Source organism: Desmodus rotundus, chromosome 1 (assembly GCF_022682495.2).
Source record: "Desmodus rotundus isolate HL8 chromosome 1, HLdesRot8A.1, whole genome shotgun sequence".
NCBI classification, from domain to species: Eukaryota; Metazoa; Chordata; class Mammalia; order Chiroptera; family Phyllostomidae; genus Desmodus; species Desmodus rotundus.
The window spans coordinates 859,579-875,436 of NC_071387.1; the positions used below are offsets into that span (position 1 = coordinate 859,579).

Sequence of the window (15,858 nt, forward strand, 5' to 3'; positions counted from 1 at the left end):
GGGGGGTGCAGGGCACTCACCGAACTGGCACAGGCTGCAGCCAGCAGCTCCCCCAGGCACCGGGCCACCTCCTGCACCTTGGGCAGCAGTCGCCCCAGTGGGCGGGGGCTCCCCTCAGCCGCAAAGTCCTGGGAGGAAGCGGGGAAGGGGTATTAGAGAGCAGGGCCATTCCAGGTAAAGCCACCATGCCTCGAGGGGGTCCCCACAGGTGGCTCTCCTGACCCAAAAGTTACTGCTTAGAGCCGAGAGTCCAAGGGTGTTGCTGGTGGGGGGCCCTCTCCATGGGGGGGGGGTCCCAGCACCCTGGGTGGAGGGACAGCCACTGCGCCCTGAAGAGGGGGGCAGTCCTACACCTGCCGGGGTGCCAGGCATAGGTGGGTGGTCGCTGGCGGGTGGGGGATGGGCAGTGTCACTCACGGCGCTGGCCCTGCTCTGGCCCAGGCGGCGCTGGCGCTCCTGCACACGCTGCAGCTGCTGCTGGTACCAGTCGCGGCCCCGGGCCATCATCTGCAGCCCCTGCAGCAGCACCTCCTTCTCCTGATCCAGCTCCGCCATCTGCTTCAGCTGCCACACGAGGACGCACACGTGCCAATGAGCACACTCTCGGTGTGGGTCTGCACGCACCTACCCATAGGCGCACCTGTGTGTGAGCCCTCACATGCCTCCTGGGGGGCCTGGCCTCCCCAGGGAACATGGTGAGCTGGGCCCCTGAGCAGAAGGGAGCCTCAGGCAGTGGCTGGGCAGGGGAACTTCCCCAGGGAGGAGCCATGCCCACAGCACACCCACGCTGCCGCCTCCCTGAAGGACTTCCTGACCCGACTGCAGGCCATTTCATCCCTCAGGTGGATTCGAGCCCGGGTGGGGAGAGGCATTTAGAACTGACCCCCATTCCTGTTGCAGGCGGCCCCCAGAACCCAGGCCTGGCTGCCACCTCCCAGGCAGAGGGGTGGTCCAGGAGACCAAGCGTGGGGGCCGAGTCCAATCCTAGGCAAGACAGAGAGAGCCCCAGAGCCCCAGGACCCCTCTCACCAGGTCACAGTCCACTCCGTGGGTGATGGTGTGCCTCCGCCGTTCGCCCCGGGCACGGGGGGCCCGCCGTGCGTCCCCCACGCCTAGCTCCCATGCCCTGCCGGCCGCCACACCTGCAGCAGAGGTGTGGGCCTGGCTCACCTCCAAGCCTGCCTAGGCGAGCTCGACCCCGGCAGCTGGCTTCCAGGGCCTTCCAGGGCCACACTCCCACCACCCCTGGCAAGCAAAGCTCAGCACACACCTGCAGGCCTCTGGGGCCTCTCCGGGTGCTTCCCACCTCAGTCCAGCCTCAGAGCCTCGGGCAGCGGACCAGTCCGACCCACACCTCACCTCTGTGTCTGGCTGGGGTCTCATCCCCACTTAACTCCCACCAGCTCCCCTCACACCTGCCTGGGGCCTGTGGCTGCATGTCCGCACACGCCACACATGTGCAGGGTGTGAGCTCCCTGAGGACAGGGGCTTGCTTACCCAGCTCATCCCGCACCCCCAGTCCCACTTCTGGTCTCAAAGGCTGAGGTACTGAGCGAGACGGGGGAGACGCTTCTCTCCTTGTGCTGGGCCTTAAGGGTGGGTTCGTGCAGGCAACGTGTGGGAGCGTGGGTGGCAGGGACCTGACGCGCCCAGGTGTGGGTGGCAGCTCAGTCAGGCCTTGCCTGTGTGCAGATGCAGTGCACTAAACAGGGAACAGGAGCTTTTGCGGCTCACACGTCCACCTGCAGCCAGAAAGCTCGGGTTGCCTGTGAGAGCCTCCTGGAGGGCCAGCCGGCTCCTTGGAGAATGGGGGAGTGTGTGCAGGGCCTCCTGGGAGGGGGGAGGGGTGCAGGTACGCAGGCCCCCTCCCCTGGCTCCCTTGCCCTACCCATCACACCAGGCTCATCTTCAGAGGCCATGGGAGTGGGAGGGTGATGCAAGCAGGGGGTGTAGGTGTGCCTGGCAGGGACATATCCAGGGGGCTGGCACAAGGTGGCATGTGGGCTGCCAGCCAGCCCTGGCAGACAGGCTCTGAACAGGCTTAGAGTTCACGTTGCAACCTGCAGTGTGTGGTAGAGAAGGTACAGGCAGAGGGCGGCTGGGAGAGGCAGGGACACCCCAGAACGCCTGGACCTGGTCTACACTATCAGGTCCACAGACAGATTCCAGGTTACCCTGCAACAGCACACTAGACCCGCTGGATGACCAGGAGGCAGAGACGGGGGCTCGGGGGCTGGGGAAGGTGGAAGAGGCTGGGGCAGGGGCCCGATGAGGCTGGCAAGCAGAAGGCAGCACCGAAAAGGCCGGGAGCTGCCATCCTGCAGGTCCTGCTCCCAGGGCAGGCATGGGGACCTTCAGCCATCTCTGTCCCTGCCCACTGGACCAGAAGTCAGGCAGGGAGCCTGCTGGCCATTCCCAAGGGCTGTGGCCCATGTTCCTCCCCAGCCCCACAGGCCTCCAAGGCCACCCCCACCCCCCAGCCCCCCCCCCCCCCCCCCCCGCCCAGCCAGGCCAGGTCCTCCTGCAGAAGCAGCCTTCATCTGCCTGGACCTCAGTGGGGACAGTGGGGGCAGTAGGCCTAACCCTCTTGGCCTAGAGGTCAGACTGAGAAGGACCCAAGAAGTCAAAACAGTCCCCCCTCCACGGTCTAGGAGACCATCTGGTCTGCATTAGAGGGACACCTCTGCCTCAGCCAGGTGTCCAACCTTCAGCCCAGGATGGCTGTGAATGCAGCCCAACACAAAATCATAAGTTTACCTAAAACATTATGAGATTTTTTTTTGTGATTACACGAAAATTTAATGCGGGGCTCAAGACAACTCTTCTTCCAGTGTGGCGCACAGATGCCAATAGGTTGGACACTCCTGGGTCCTAAGCAGTCACCAGGGATGAAACCACGGCCCAGGTGTCCCCAAGTATAGAGCAGGTATTTGAGGTGGAGACCTCCCTCACACCCGGAAGGTGTCTCCAATGCCTAGCGCATGTTTGGGACAGAGCAAGTTCCTGGTGGGGTTTGCGGAGTCACCCACCAGCCCCTTGGCCCTGGTGGCTTCACGCTGTGGTAGGGGGAGCACGCAGATCGGTACCAGGCCTCTTTCCCTTCCAGGCTCAGAGGACCAGGAAGAGCAGCCCGTCCCCGTCCCCGCCCCCGGTGGGCGATGCAGGGGCCGTACTTCTCAGGTTCCGGCGTCAGGTGCCGGCCGAGGTGGGGAGCTACGAGGCGAGCTGCCCCGCACTCACCAGCGTCCGTGCTCGAGCTCCGCTCCAGCGCCGCTCCCTGCGGCCGCTCCGGCTCGGCGAGGCCGGGCGCCGCCTCCGCCAGTCCGCACAACTTTTCCAGACTCCGGGCCGTGCCGCCGGGACCGGCCGCCGGGGGGCGCGCACCCAGTGGCAGGGGCTTCCTCTCCAGGACCGTCCGCGGCTCGTCGGCGGGCGCGAACACCAGGCGCTGCGGTGGCGGAGGAGGCGGCGGCTGTCCCCCGGAGCGCGCTGGGCCACCTCCCCGGGCCGGGGCGCGCGCCGGGCCTCGCGGGCCTCCGTCGGCGCTCAGCAGCGAGGTGCGGAGGCCGGCCACGAAGCGCTCGAAGGTCAGGTAGCCGCTGGCCGGGGCCACCTGGCGCAGGCCCTGGAGCACGCCGCTGGGCAGCTCGCGTGTGTCGGCGCCCTGCCAGCGGGACTCTATCTCGCGCAGGTGCACGTAGCCGCGGCATCGGTCGTCCAGGATATCAAAGAGGGTGCGCAGGCTCTGCAGGAAGGCGCGCGGCAGCCCCTCTATGCTGGGCTCCGGGGGCGCGGCGGGCGGCGGGCGGCCCGGCTCGGTCATCGCGGCTCCGGCCATGGGCCCGCCGCCGGGCTCTGTCCTGGGCCCGCCCCAGGCTGAGTCCCTGTGTGTGCCCGGGTCCGGCCCCCGCGCAGCTCAACAGCGGGGCCGGGCAAGCGCACGCACCCGGTAGCGACAATAGCTGCTACTTTTTGAATGGGCCTCCTCGTGGCGTCAGTGCTCATCAACATATGCGGCGGCCATTGGCTAAGGCTGGCCCACCTTCTCCCTGATTGGCTGAGAGACCGCCAGCCGGGTTTGATTTTCCGGTCGAGGGGCCAGCGCCCAGGGGGCTCCCGCCGCGATGTCTGTAGGAGCCGGGTGCACGCGGAGGCCCAGAGCTAGTAGGGGCGGTGTCGGCCCACTCCTTCTACCTCCCGGCCTCGTGGGGTGGAGGAGGGAGGCCCCAGAGGACCCCTTCCTCTCTCCACCCCCACCACACCAATCCTCTCATCCAGGTTCAGACCTCTCCCGGATTGGCCGCTGGGCCTGGCGCCCAATACAAAACCTGTCCCCAGGTGGCCTCTTGGGATAAGGCTGGGGAGTACACCCCCTCTAGGGACCCACCTTCCCCCTCTAGCTCCCCTGCGCGCTCTTTGCTGAGGGTCTCGGGCACAGACACCACCGACTCTGGAGCCTCTTTCTCTTTCGACAAGCGGTCCCCAAGAGGATTGTGGGCTCCAGCCAGCTGGGCGCTTCCCCTCACAGAGGCCTCTCTGTCCCCACTGCTGCGAGCCCCTCCCCTGGCCCCTGGGGACAGCCTGGCCTTTCCTGCCTGTTGCAGGACAAAGCCACTTTTTCCTGTGTCCCCAGATCCCCATCTGGTGACCAGCTCTCCTCAGTTCCCAAGGTCCTCTGCTCCAGCCTCTTCCTCTGGCTGGACACCCCTCCACCTGCTCCCTGAGCTCTCACAGCCTCCTCAGGCCAGCCAGGTGACCCTGTGTCCCCTGGACCCTTTCTGTCCAGCCAGATCGTCTCTGCCTGGTCAGTCTGGGCGGACCCAGGAGGCCTAGCCTGCTGTCCAGCTCTGGAGCCCATCTCAGGGAGCTGCCCAGAGGCTGTCTGCCTGGAACCCCCCCTTCACCATTGCCTGTCCTCTAGGCCCTGCCCTGGTCCCTGTGCCTCCCGCAAGGGTCTTCCCAGACACCCCCACACCACGGGCACCTTGCCACAGAGTGTTCATCTGCTACTTTCTAGGCAGACTGTTTATCTCCAGGGATAAATCAGCGAAGAGTCACCAGACATCCCCTCCAGACAGGCCCCCGCACAGGGTTCACGTTGGCCCTCTGGCTGGCCTCCCTCAGGCCCACCTTGGGTGGCTTGCCTACCTGGGCCCCTGTGTCCTTGGGCCCCAAGGAACTGGTGCCCACGTGCCAGGCTACAAGGACAGCTGCCCTGGCCAGGGAGTGTCCTGGGTCCACTTCTCCCCTGGAGTTAACCATCAGACTCAGGGATCCTTTGTGGTAAGGAATTTGGGGGGACCTGCCAAAGTCTCAGGGCGGCATCCAAGCTCTTTGCCCTGCAGTTCCCCTCCTCTTTCCACTCAGCTCCCAGCACCCCCTCCTGGTCCTCCATGCCCAGGATGCCTGGCATCCCCTCAGCTTGGGCCTTTGTGTGCGGTGGCTTTTCTACCGGGAATGCCCTTCCCTGTCTGCTCCAGGCTGGTCACTGGGCTGGTCCTGCAAAACTCCGCTCAGACACCTGACCCAACCCTGACAGTCAGCCTAGGTGTCGGTACTCTGACCCTCAAAGCCCGGGGCTGCATTCTGCTTGCTAAGGTGGCTGTCTCCTCACGAGCCCCTGTGCTCTTGCGGGGCAGGGTGGGGCCGCCCCAGACCCGGCACTGGCCTGGCCCACGGTGGGTGCTCAGTGGATGGCTGGCACATGGGGAACCTTATCCTGGAGGTCACAGTGGAAACGCTGTGCTTGCATGGGGCCCCGAGCCAGAGTGAGGGCTGAAGACAGCTCTGTGGAGTTAGTGTGGGTGTGGAGGCCAGTGGCCGGCAGTGCCCGGGCCAGGCTGGGGCCCGTAAGCCCCAGCCCACCGTGCACAGGAGTGTGAAGCTGTGGGGACGGCAGCCCCCGCTGGCTTTTGGCCCGTGAGCTTCCTCGTGGCCCTGGCCAGGCTCTGGAGGAAGGTGCAGGAGAAAGGAACTGGTGCCGGCTCAGGGCGCGGGAGGAAGGTGTGGCCCCGAGGCCGGCCTGCCCCGAACTCTGATCACTTCCTCCTTCCAGCCCGCTCTCCAGCCTGGCCCGACACGTCCCCAACTGTAGCTTTCAACCTTGCTGTCACGTGGGGGGCTCCTCAGAGCCCCTGGCCAGGTGGGTCCCCTGAAGACCTGGTGCTTTTTGAGGCGCCATCCCAGTCATGATTATATTCTTGCTGTGCCAGTCTGGAGCTTCCTGGAGGTGGGCAGGGGGACAGGGCCTCTCTGTCCCTGCCTCAAACTGGGCGGGGAGTGAAAACACGCAGCTGCCTCACCGCCCCTGAGCCTGTCCCAAGGTTCTCTGGTCTCTACTTCTGCGACTAAAACCAGCGACCTGTGCTGGCTCTGGGCCCTGCTCCCCTGAGCCCTTTGAATGAGGTCCTCTGACAGAGGGAAGGCGTCTCCTTGGCCACAAGCCTGCCTTTGGCAAGTGGTCCAGGAGATGGTCACCCGCTGCTTCCCCACTGGCACACCCACCTGTCTGTACCCGCATCTGCCCAGGCAGGTCCAATCCTTTCCTCTTGGCTCTGCAGCTGCCTCTGGCTGCACAGTCCCGACTGTCCAAACCCTTCTGATTTCAGGTCCACTCCCACCTTGAGGCAGGGTGCAGGGGTTGCCTTGACCCAGACAGGCCCCAAGTTCATGTTCTGATACCTGCCTTCAAGGACATGAGTGCAGGGGCAATAAGAGTTCCCATGGACTCTGTTCTGGGGTGTGGAGGCTGCTCTGCTAGTTCCCCACCCCCACACACACACCCTCTACCTGCAGCATCTGCCCCAAACTGCTCTTCTAAGTATTGGAGCAGAGCAGACTATTCATTCATTCATTCATTCCGCAAGCACTCCTTGGACACTTGCTGCAGCCCAGTCACAGGCTGGGACCCAACACTCATGCATTCAGTCAACAAACACTACCTGCCTGCCTCCTGTGTGCTGGGCATTAGTCTACCGTGATGGGCAGGGCCGTGAGCCAACAACCCCCCTCTCTTGTGGAGTTTGCTTCCGAGCAGGGTGGCGGGTCAGGCAGCAGAGTGTGCAGAAAGGCAGGAAGGAACAGAGAAGTCTGGGAGGGTGCCCTCTTAGGGGACATGACCTGGGAGGGTCTCCGCAAAGAGGTGACAGGAGCAGAGGCCTGACGAAGCCCGGCAGGAAGTCACAGGTCTTTCTGGGGGAACAGTGGTTGTCCAGTTGGAGCCACAGTACGTGCAAAGCTCCTGAGGCAGCCTCAGACCATCCTTGGAAGAGAATGACTGCCAGGTCCACAGAACTCACAGGGGCCTCCAAGGGAGCTGGGAAGGCCTGCCTCCTCACCCCGGCAGGGCCCGGGCGTGTGCAGTGGGAGGGGCACGACATGCTGAAGCTGCTTGCAAGGAGACACAGTTGCCTCAACAGAGGTGGGCCGAGCAGGCCTGGCCGAAGGCCCCTTTTCATGTCGAGTCCCAAACCACCGCTTACATTCGTTTTAACCATGGGAAGGAGGGTGCAGGTGGAGGGTAATAAGGGGAGGGGGTGAGGCAACTGTAATAGCGTAATCAATAAAATATATTAAAAAATAAAAATAGTAAAAATAGATTCGTTTTAACCATGGGCATGTATTACTTTTTGACTTGACGAGACTAGTTTCTAAAAGAAAGTTCTGCCTTGTTTGGTGTAGCTCAGTGTATTGAGCGCAGGTCTGTGAACCGAAGGATTGCAGGTTCGATTCCCAGTCAGGGCACAAGCCTAGACTGCAGGTTCGGTCCCCTGCTGGGGGCGCACAAGAGGCAGCCAATCGATGTTCCTCTCCCTCCCTTTGTCTCTCCCTTCCCATCTCTCTAGAAACAAATAAACTCTTTAGCCCTGGCTGGTCTGGTTCAGTGGACAGAGTGCCCGCCTGCAAACCAAAGGGTCCCTGGTTTGATTCTCAGTCAGGGCACATGCCTGGGTTGCCGGCCAGGTCCCCAGTTGGGGGCACATTAGAGGCAACCACACATTGATGTTTCTCTCCCTCTCTCCTTCCCTACCTCTCTCTTAAAAAAATTTTTTTCTGTCCCCAGGTGACTGAAGATAGTTGCATATTTGTCACAAGGAAGGTCATAAACAGCAAGATATTTTAAAGCCTGAGAGTTAAAATAACAAGGCAGGGAGAGGGGTGGCTCCTGAGTGGTTCTAGGCACAGGGGCAACGGGGAGGAGGAGGGGTGTGAAGGATGCAGGGTGGCTTTCTTGGGCCTTGGTGACATCCAGACACCTAGCCCTGCTGCTGACCTGGGTCCATCGCCTGCAGCCCAGACCAGCTGTGCGTCCGGCCTCTTCCAGGGCTGATGGCCCTGCTACCAGGCGTCTTGGTAAGTGCAGATGTGGCTGCGTGCAGGGACAGACCCTAGCTTTCCCTCCCGCGAGCCGCCCATCCAGGGCAGTGGGCAGAAGGGGTGTTTTGTGATTTTACGTATTTATTTTTAGAGAAGGGAAGGGAGGGAGAAAGGGAGAGAAACAATGTGCGGTTGCGTCTTGCCAGTCCCCCACCGGGACCCCTCCCAAAAATCCAGGCCTTTGCCCTGACCAGGAATCGAACCAGCGCCACCCTGGTTTACTGGCCAGCGTTCAATCCAGGGCCAGAAGTGGTGTTTTTGAACTGAAGTCAGTCCACCTGAGCCCCGAAAGGGGAGTTGCAGAACCTGCAGGGAAGGACTCTTCAACTCGAGGTGCCCCATCCCCTACGCCTCAGGCGTTCCTGGCGTCGAGGCTGGCTCGTAGGTCCACTGCAGCGAGCGCGACCCCAGCGGTGTGGGTGGGGCGGAGTCGAGGCCGCAGCTGGGCTTGAGCTCCGGGGCAGGGGCGGGGCGCTAGGGCCAGCACCGCCCGCTGAGTCCCGTGACGCCGGTCGGAGCGCAGGGGTCACGAGTGCCAAGGGGGCCGACAGCAGTGGCCACCGCGACATGGTTTCGGAGCAGGACGTGCGCGCACGCCTGCAGCGCGCGGGCCAGGAGCATCTCCTGCGCTTCTGTGCGGAGCTGGCGCCTGGGCCGCGCGCCGCGCTGCTGGCGGAGCTGGAGTCGCTGGAGCCCGAGGCGCTGCGAGAGCACTGCCAGCGCGCGGCCGCGGCCTGTGCGAGTCCCCCGGGCCCGCCGCCCGACCTAGCCAAGCGCCTGCGTCCCCTACCCCCCGAGCGCGTGGGCAGCGTGAGCCGGAGCGACGCGGAGAGGCGGCGACTCTGGGAGGAGGAAGGTAAGGCGTCCGGAGGCCGGGTCGGGGCGGAGATAGCGGGGCGCTCCTGGCCGGCCGGAAGGGGTCTTGCCCACAGAGGAGGGCGAGAGGAGAGACGGTGCTTGGAGAAGTTCAGTTTGTTTTAGTGCTTTGTTTTTCTGTGGGGTTGGTTTTTTTTATTGTTGTTTATGTACAGTTGTCTCCTTTTTCCTGCCACCACTTCCCTTCCCCGATCTCCCACCCTCAATCCTTTCCCCCTTTGGCTTGGTCCACGTGCAGTCTCCTCCTTTCTCACACTATCAAGCTGGGACCGCCGCGGGGCGCCCCCAGACGCTCTCTCCCGGGCTGGCAGCCGCGCGGGAGAGAGCTGTATGCGTGCGCACATCTGGCCAGCTAGTGCCCAGCCAGCCCCCAGGCGTATCGGCAACAGGGGACCCCTTGAACACTTGTGCACGCTCCTGTCCCCCGTGTTCCCTCTGAAGGACCAGGTTGGGAATGAACCCAGGGGACACCATCCAAACCTCTGCAGGGTCAGGGCCAGGTTAGGCTGTCTGGAAACTTCTGTCTGGGGGCTATCAGGAGTCTCTGTCCCAGATACCAGCTTGCCTTCCTGTGAGGTGAAGGGGGGGCAGTGTGGTGGGTCCCAGGCGTCTCTTCATGGCACCCCCTGTCCCCAGGTTTCCGCCAGATCGCCCTGAACAAGGTGGCCGTCCTGCTGCTGGCGGGTGGGCAGGGCACACGCCTGGGTGTGACCTACCCCAAGGGCATGTATCAGGTGGGGCTGCCCAGCCAGAAGACTCTGTATCAGCTGCAGGCAGAGAGGATTCGGCGGGTGGAGCAGCTGGCCGGTGAGCGCCACGGAGTCCGCTGCACAGTGCCCTGGTGTGTCCTCTCTGCATGACCTTGGCCCCAGAGTTGTCCCCCCATGTAGCCCCAGCTCTGCCCTACACCAAGATTTGAAACCCAACCCTTGCACAGCCCTGGACAGAGACTGGCATCCACCCAGACAGGCCTGAGGCCCCCACCCAGACCGGATCCCATTGCCAGCCCCCATCAGGCCTCCCCTCCCTCGGCAGGTACGTCATGACGAGTGAGTTCACTCTGGGGCCCACGGCTGAGTTCTTCAAGGAGCACGACTTCTTTCGCCTGGACCCCGACAACGTGGTCCTGTTTGAGCAGCGCATGCTGCCTGTTGTGACCTTCGACGGGAAGGCCATCTTGGAGCGGAAAGACAAGGTTGCCATGGCCCCAGGTAGACCTGGCCCCTGGCCTCGCACACGGAGCAGGCCTGGGACAGGCCGCAATGTGCCGCCTGGAGACTGTGTGGTCCTGGGAGGGCGGCCTTCCCTGTCCGGGCCCTGAATTCTGTCTGCCACGTGGCACGAACACAGGACTACCGGGATAGCAAGGGAGCCGCTTCGGGCTCAAGGTCCGACCACGAGGGGCCTCCACCTCCAGCACAACCCCCCCGCCCCCCACTAGCCAGGTGAGGCCAGGCTGCAGCCCTCACAAGGCGCACCCCTTCTCTGCAGACGGCAACGGGGGCCTGTACTGCGCGCTGGCGGACCACCAGGTTCTAGAGGACATGGAGCGCCGGGGAGTAGAGTTTGTGCACGTGTACTGTGTGGACAACATCCTGGCGCGGCTGGCAGACCCCGCCTTCGTGGGCTTCTGTGTGCTGCAAGGCGCTGACTGCGGTGCCAAGGTGAGCCCTCCTGCCCCGAACCGCCTCTTCCCTCCCAGCCCCTCCTGTCCCGCCCGCCCCCCCTCACAGCATTGCCCCGCCCCAGCCGCACCTCCAGCCCCGCAGTGCCCTGCCAGCCCCTCTGTCGTGGCCGCAGGTGGTGGAAAAGGCTTACCCCGAGGAGCCTGTGGGCGTGGTGTGCCAGGTGGACGGCGTCCCCCAGGTGGTGGAGTACAGCGAGATCAGCCCCGAGACCGCCAGCCTGCGAACGCCCGCCGGGGGCCTGCTCTACAACGCAGGGAACATCTGCAACCACTTCTTCACGCGAAGCTTCCTGCAGGTGGTCACCAGGTGAGCGGTGACCGGAGGCCGACCCCTGGTGAGGCACTGGCAGTGGGCTGGGATGGAGAAAGGTTCTTGGTATGGAAAGAAGCCAGAGGCTGCGGAGAGCCGGGCAGCTGCTGGAAGGAAGGCTGTGCCGCCGGGCCAGCCTACACGTCCTGGGGCGTGGCCCGCAGCCCACGGGCACCACCTCTGCCCCGGTTGCCGGTGCTCCTGGGCAGCGATGAGGGTGCCTGTGCCCTCCCACAGACCCACCTCAGCTCCCACCAGTTGGTGCCCTCTGGGGCCCATCCACCACCTGCCCCGCCTGGCTGGGCCCCCTCTGGCACCCTGTCTGAACTGTCTCTTGCCTCCCCTTGCCCTCCTGTCCCCCAGGAAGTTTGAGCCCTTGCTGAAGCCACATGTGGCCGTGAAGAAGGTCCCGTACGTGGACGAGGAGGGGAATCTGGTGAAGCCGCCGAAACCAAATGGGATAAAGATGGAGAAGTTCGTCTTTGATGTGTTCCAGTTCGCTGAGTTAGTGGTGGCAGTCCTTTACTTTCTGTGTCTCCCTTTCTGCTCTGGTGGGGGGTTCTGAGGCCCAGGTGGGCAGGGATGCGGAGGCTGCAGTTGGGGGACACTGTGGGAGTGCCCCTTCACAGGGGGGGCTGGGGAGTGGCAGGCAGGTCTGGGGAGAAGGCCAGAGAAGCAGCCTTGCTGAGGGTGAGAGTGCAGGGACCTTCAGGGCCATGGGCTTCGGGGCACACCTGGCCCCTCCTCAGCCCTCTGTCTGCCGTTTCCAGGTTGGGGTGTGGGGGCTCCCCAGGTATCTGGGCTCAATTTGACTGATGGCCGTAGGAGGGAGGACCTTAGGTGGTGCCTGCAGGCCCTCCTTAGGCCTGCTGCCCACCTGCCAGGACCAGGGGCTGTAGGCCAGCTTGGCCGGTCACCGGTTCTGTCCTTGCAGGAACTTTGTGGTCTTCGAGGTGCTGCGGGACGAGGAGTTCTCCCCTCTGAAGAATGCCGACTTGGCCGACAGGGACACCCCCACCACGGCCCGGCGGGCGCTGCTCGCCCAGCACTACCGCTGGGCCCTGAAGGCCGGAGCCTGCTTCCTGGGTGCACACAGGGCCCCGCTCCCTGAGCTTCCTGGGTGAGTGTGGGCCCCAGGGTGCTGCTGGTGCCGCCGCTGTCTGGGCAGGTGGCTGTGTGCCCAGCTCGGCCATGCAGTGACCACCGCCGCTGCCTGGTGGCTCAACCCCCTCAAGGTTTGCTCAGGACCCTAGGGAAGGTGAGGGGTGGGAGTTGCAGCCTTATCTGGCTCATTCGCAAGCTTGAAACCAGGTAGGACGTTCAGAAAACAGCAAGGAGGGTCACTTTTCAGGGCCAGGAAAGGAGAGCATTAGGCTTCCACTTCTCTGGTGTTTGCAGCCACTGCCTACATTTGGTGGTGCAGGCTCGGGGAGGGAGGCCTGCAGGGGGCAGGGCTCCCCCAGACCGGGGCACACCGCTCCGGCGGGGACTGTTGCTCAGGGTTCCAGGGTCCAGAGGAAGAGACTTCCAGGAAGAGGACTGTGGGCAGCTGGGTATGTGGTGATCAGCTTGCTGGGCCAGGACAGGACCCGCCCCTGAGATGGGTGGTGCTGGGGTCTGGCCCCGGGGTCCACCCCTGCACCAGCAGAGGCTGACAAGGGGCTTCCCTCAGCCTGCCCAGCAGTGCAGAGCCTCCAGCCGTCTGTGAGATCTCGCCGTTGGTGTCCTACTCTGGAGAGGTGAGAGCCACCTGGCTGTCCGGGCTTCTGAAGGGTTTTTCTGGGGTCAGGCTGCCTGAGCAGAGGAGGACGGTCTGGGGAGAGGTGGGTGCTTGGGTGGAACGTCGCAGCTCTGCCTCACTTACCCGTGGGGTAAATGGGCCCTTCAGTTGCAGAGGAACTTCCAGAATGTGTGTGGGGGGTGGTGAAGCCCTCGAGGGTCCTGGGAGCAGCGGGAGGGCAAGCCTTGCTGGGGGAGGGGAGGATCGTGCTGGCCTGTGGTCCAGAGGTAGCATGTGACCCTTGCCCCTGGGAGCCTCTCCCCAGCTCCAGGCTGAATTGGGACCCCTGCCCAGTGTCAAGAGGTGGACACTTGGCTTGTTTCAAGGGTCTGGAGGTGTACCTGCAAGGCCGAGAGCTCCAGTCCCCACTCATCCTGGACGAGAACGGGATCAGGACATTGGGTCCCTGACTGGCTCCCAGACCTGCCAACCCCCGGAGTCTGCAGGGGTGTGGACATGGCCCTGACCCGGGGCTCCGGGTAGGAAAGCAGGCGGCTGTGACTTTCTGGACCATGGGACACAGAAGGAAGAGCCCTGGTTCACTCCTTTCCTCTTGGTTCATAGAGGGACTGTTCCTTCTCTACCTGGCAGCTGACCCAGTACCTGGGATGAGGCTAGGCGTCACAGGGCAGCCTGCTAGCTGAGGCTGACAGCAGAAGTGGCCCGACTTGTCACCATAAAGGGCTGGCCGCGCCAACGAGAGACACTCAACCTGCACACTGCGACTGAATTCTCTCTGTTCTGAGGCCTCCGCCTCTCTGTCCTGTCCTTGGCTGGTTTTGGCTGCCCCCAAGCATAGTGGGACCGGTACCCCGGCCTCCGTCGGTCATAACTAGAATTTAGATTGGGAATGCCACCCCTTCTCCAGCCTGCCGGTAGCTCTGATCTTGGTGCTCACACCCCTCCCTGCTACATACGTGACAGGCAGGGGCACAGCCTCCACACTCAGGGCCATGGCCCCCTCCCTGCCCCCCTGCAGCCTGGCCCAGGGTGGGAGAAGCCAGCGGGCCCTGTTCTCGTCCCGGCTTTGCTGCCCTGGGCCCCAGTACTGCCTCCCCTTCTGCACGCAGCACAGGGGCATCTACCTCCCTGCTGACGTGAAGAGCAGTGTACAGAGCAGCTACACTGGGTCGCCTGCCCTTCCCCTCCGCTGCTCCCCACAGCCTGCAAGGAAACCCACTGGTCTCCCCAGGGCAAAGGTGTTATTAGGACGGTGAGTCCAGGTGCCGCTGGTCCCTCCAGGGGCTTGGAGCAGACCTGGGCTGCACCCACGCTTCCCGGCCTGGGTGTGATGGTGGAGGCGAGGCCGTCTCGCAGTTTCTTGTAAACCTCAAAACCAAACCATGTGCTTTAGGGGCTTCTCAGCTGCTCCCCAGGCAAGCTGGGGGCCTAGGGCAGAGGTGGGTCCACCTGGTGGAGGCCTGGGCCAGGGTTCGGCCAGGGTTCTGTCCGGAGTGCTCCTCGTCGCTAGAACAGGAACACCGCGCAATCTTTCTATGTAGTTTGCTGGGCAAACTATTAACAGTTCACTTTTTAAAAAGTTATTTTCAAATAATTGTATCTTCATATAAAGTTTCAAACAGCACAAAGGTCCCAGGCACCCCTCACTGTTTCCGGCACTGTTTGTAGTGTGTGTGATCACAAGACGCCACCGCAGCAGGACACGGAGGTGTTCACACACTTCCCACAGTGCTGCGTCCTGCGTCAGCTCTGCGCTCCCACGGCGGGATGGTCCCGTCAACACAGACATCTTCCTGTTGCCTCTATAGCCCCGCCCCCATGTCTAACCCCAGGCAACTGCTACTGAAGGAATTGTATTTGAAATGTTGCCAAACTTGATTTTTCATACAAGGGGCAGGGTGAGGGGTGCCAAGGGAGCTGCCAATAAACGCCGTGTGCTGTGATTGGTCCCTGGCCTGGAGAGTGCAGTCGTTAACCCGCACGCGTGGTAGAGTGCAACGGGATTGTAACAACAGTGGGAACGGTAGCCCACTCCACCATTCGTTTGCACTGTTTCTACTAATGCTGGCTCTAGTACGTCACTTGTAGATGAATGGTCTGTTCGTGTAAGAATCCTAGGAACTAACTTCAAAAGATACAGACTGACCTTCAAGCCTCCCGGCTCCCCGAGATTTGCTGACCTTCATCCATGGAGCCAGGATGATGCGAAGCCGGGACGGCACACATGGGACTGTCACTGCTTTTTGGAATGGACTGTGCTTGTCGGCATGTAGGGAACTTTTCAACATCCTCCCTTGATCTCTGTTCTGTTCCCCTCTCCCTCCTTATAAAACCTCTGCCTTCACTGAGGGGGAGACAGGGCCCCAGTGAAGTCCCCCATCTTCCAGGTGGCCGGCATCTGAAAAAACCACTTTCCTTCATCCGTTGGCTTTCCTAGCAGCAGGCAGCGGGGCCTCCGTTTGGTCACAGGACCTGCACCAGGTGGTGTCAGTCAAGAGCTGGAGCCCACACGCTGAGCAGAACCTGCTCTGGGCGGGTCAGGAAGTCCCTCCTGCTTGTTCTGCCTCGCTACCTACCAGGGTCTAGGGGACCTGCAACAACCCAGTGTGTCACGCATCTGGGGGGCAGGTCCAGAACTTGCCGCGTGAACCAACTCTCCAGGACAGGCCCAGGCACTGTCGCTCTGACCGCCTGGTGACTGTGCCCTCGGGCACTTGCATCCTCCAGATGTCACCGTTTCCCTGGTAACCGGGTGCGTAGGGAGGAACCCGTGAGGGCATCGTTAGAACTCCCCGCACAGCTGTGTGTGGGAAGAGACCTGCCGGGGCCTGAGAGATGGCCCCTGCAAGGGAACAGGGAGCTCCCTGG

At 63.0% G+C, this 15,858-nt stretch overlaps 2 protein-coding genes across 4 annotated transcripts in view; one reads left to right on the plus strand and one right to left on the minus strand.

Annotated features, from left to right (window-relative positions):
- Nucleotides 1–4,774, minus strand: part of SAPCD2 (suppressor APC domain containing 2) — a 5,570-nt gene extending 796 nt beyond the window's left edge. The window contains exons 1-4 of the mRNA XM_053915604.2: nt 3,241–4,774; nt 1,030–1,142; nt 418–564; nt 21–128 (exon numbers count right to left, since the gene is read on the minus strand). Of these exons, the coding sequence (XP_053771579.1) occupies nt 21–128; nt 418–564; nt 1,030–1,142; nt 3,241–3,838 (966 nt within the window). The 5' untranslated portion in view covers nt 3,839–4,774. The remainder of the gene's footprint in view (nt 1–20; nt 129–417; nt 565–1,029; nt 1,143–3,240) is intronic.
- A 4,087-nt stretch (nt 4,775–8,861) lies between these two features.
- Nucleotides 8,862–14,939, plus strand: UAP1L1 (UDP-N-acetylglucosamine pyrophosphorylase 1 like 1). Of its 3 annotated transcripts, XR_008426170.2 has the most exons (10): nt 8,862–9,232; nt 9,889–10,093; nt 10,288–10,463; nt 10,744–10,916; nt 11,053–11,246; nt 11,613–11,753; nt 12,184–12,369; nt 12,922–12,988; nt 13,356–13,508; nt 13,594–14,939. XR_008426170.2 is itself a non-coding variant. In XM_024562570.3 (9 exons), exons 1-9 carry the CDS (start codon nt 8,944–8,946, stop codon nt 13,437–13,439), a joined length of 1,515 nt encoding a protein of 504 aa, XP_024418338.2. In that variant the 5' UTR covers nt 8,862–8,943; the 3' UTR covers nt 13,440–14,939. The 3 variants fall into 3 exon arrangements, 2 of the variants coding, with proteins under 2 accessions (XP_024418338.2, XP_053774700.1); XM_024562570.3 differs by having other exon boundaries at nt 13,356–14,939; XM_053918725.2 differs by lacking the exon at nt 13,356–13,508.
- Nucleotides 14,940–15,858: the final 919 nt, after the last annotated feature.

Excerpts from the sequence above, each read along its gene's own strand:
- UAP1L1 (XM_024562570.3), top strand. The coding sequence starts at position 8,944 with ATGGTTTCGGAGCAGGACGTGCGCGCACGCCTGCAGCGCGCGGGCCAG. Across the intron at positions 11,247-11,612 it reads TTCCTGCAGGTGGTCACCAG|GAAGTTTGAGCCCTTGCTGA; the intron begins GTGAGCGGTGAC and ends CCTGTCCCCCAG. Across the intron at positions 11,754-12,183 it reads GATGTGTTCCAGTTCGCTGA|GAACTTTGTGGTCTTCGAGG; the intron begins GTTAGTGGTGGC and ends CTGTCCTTGCAG.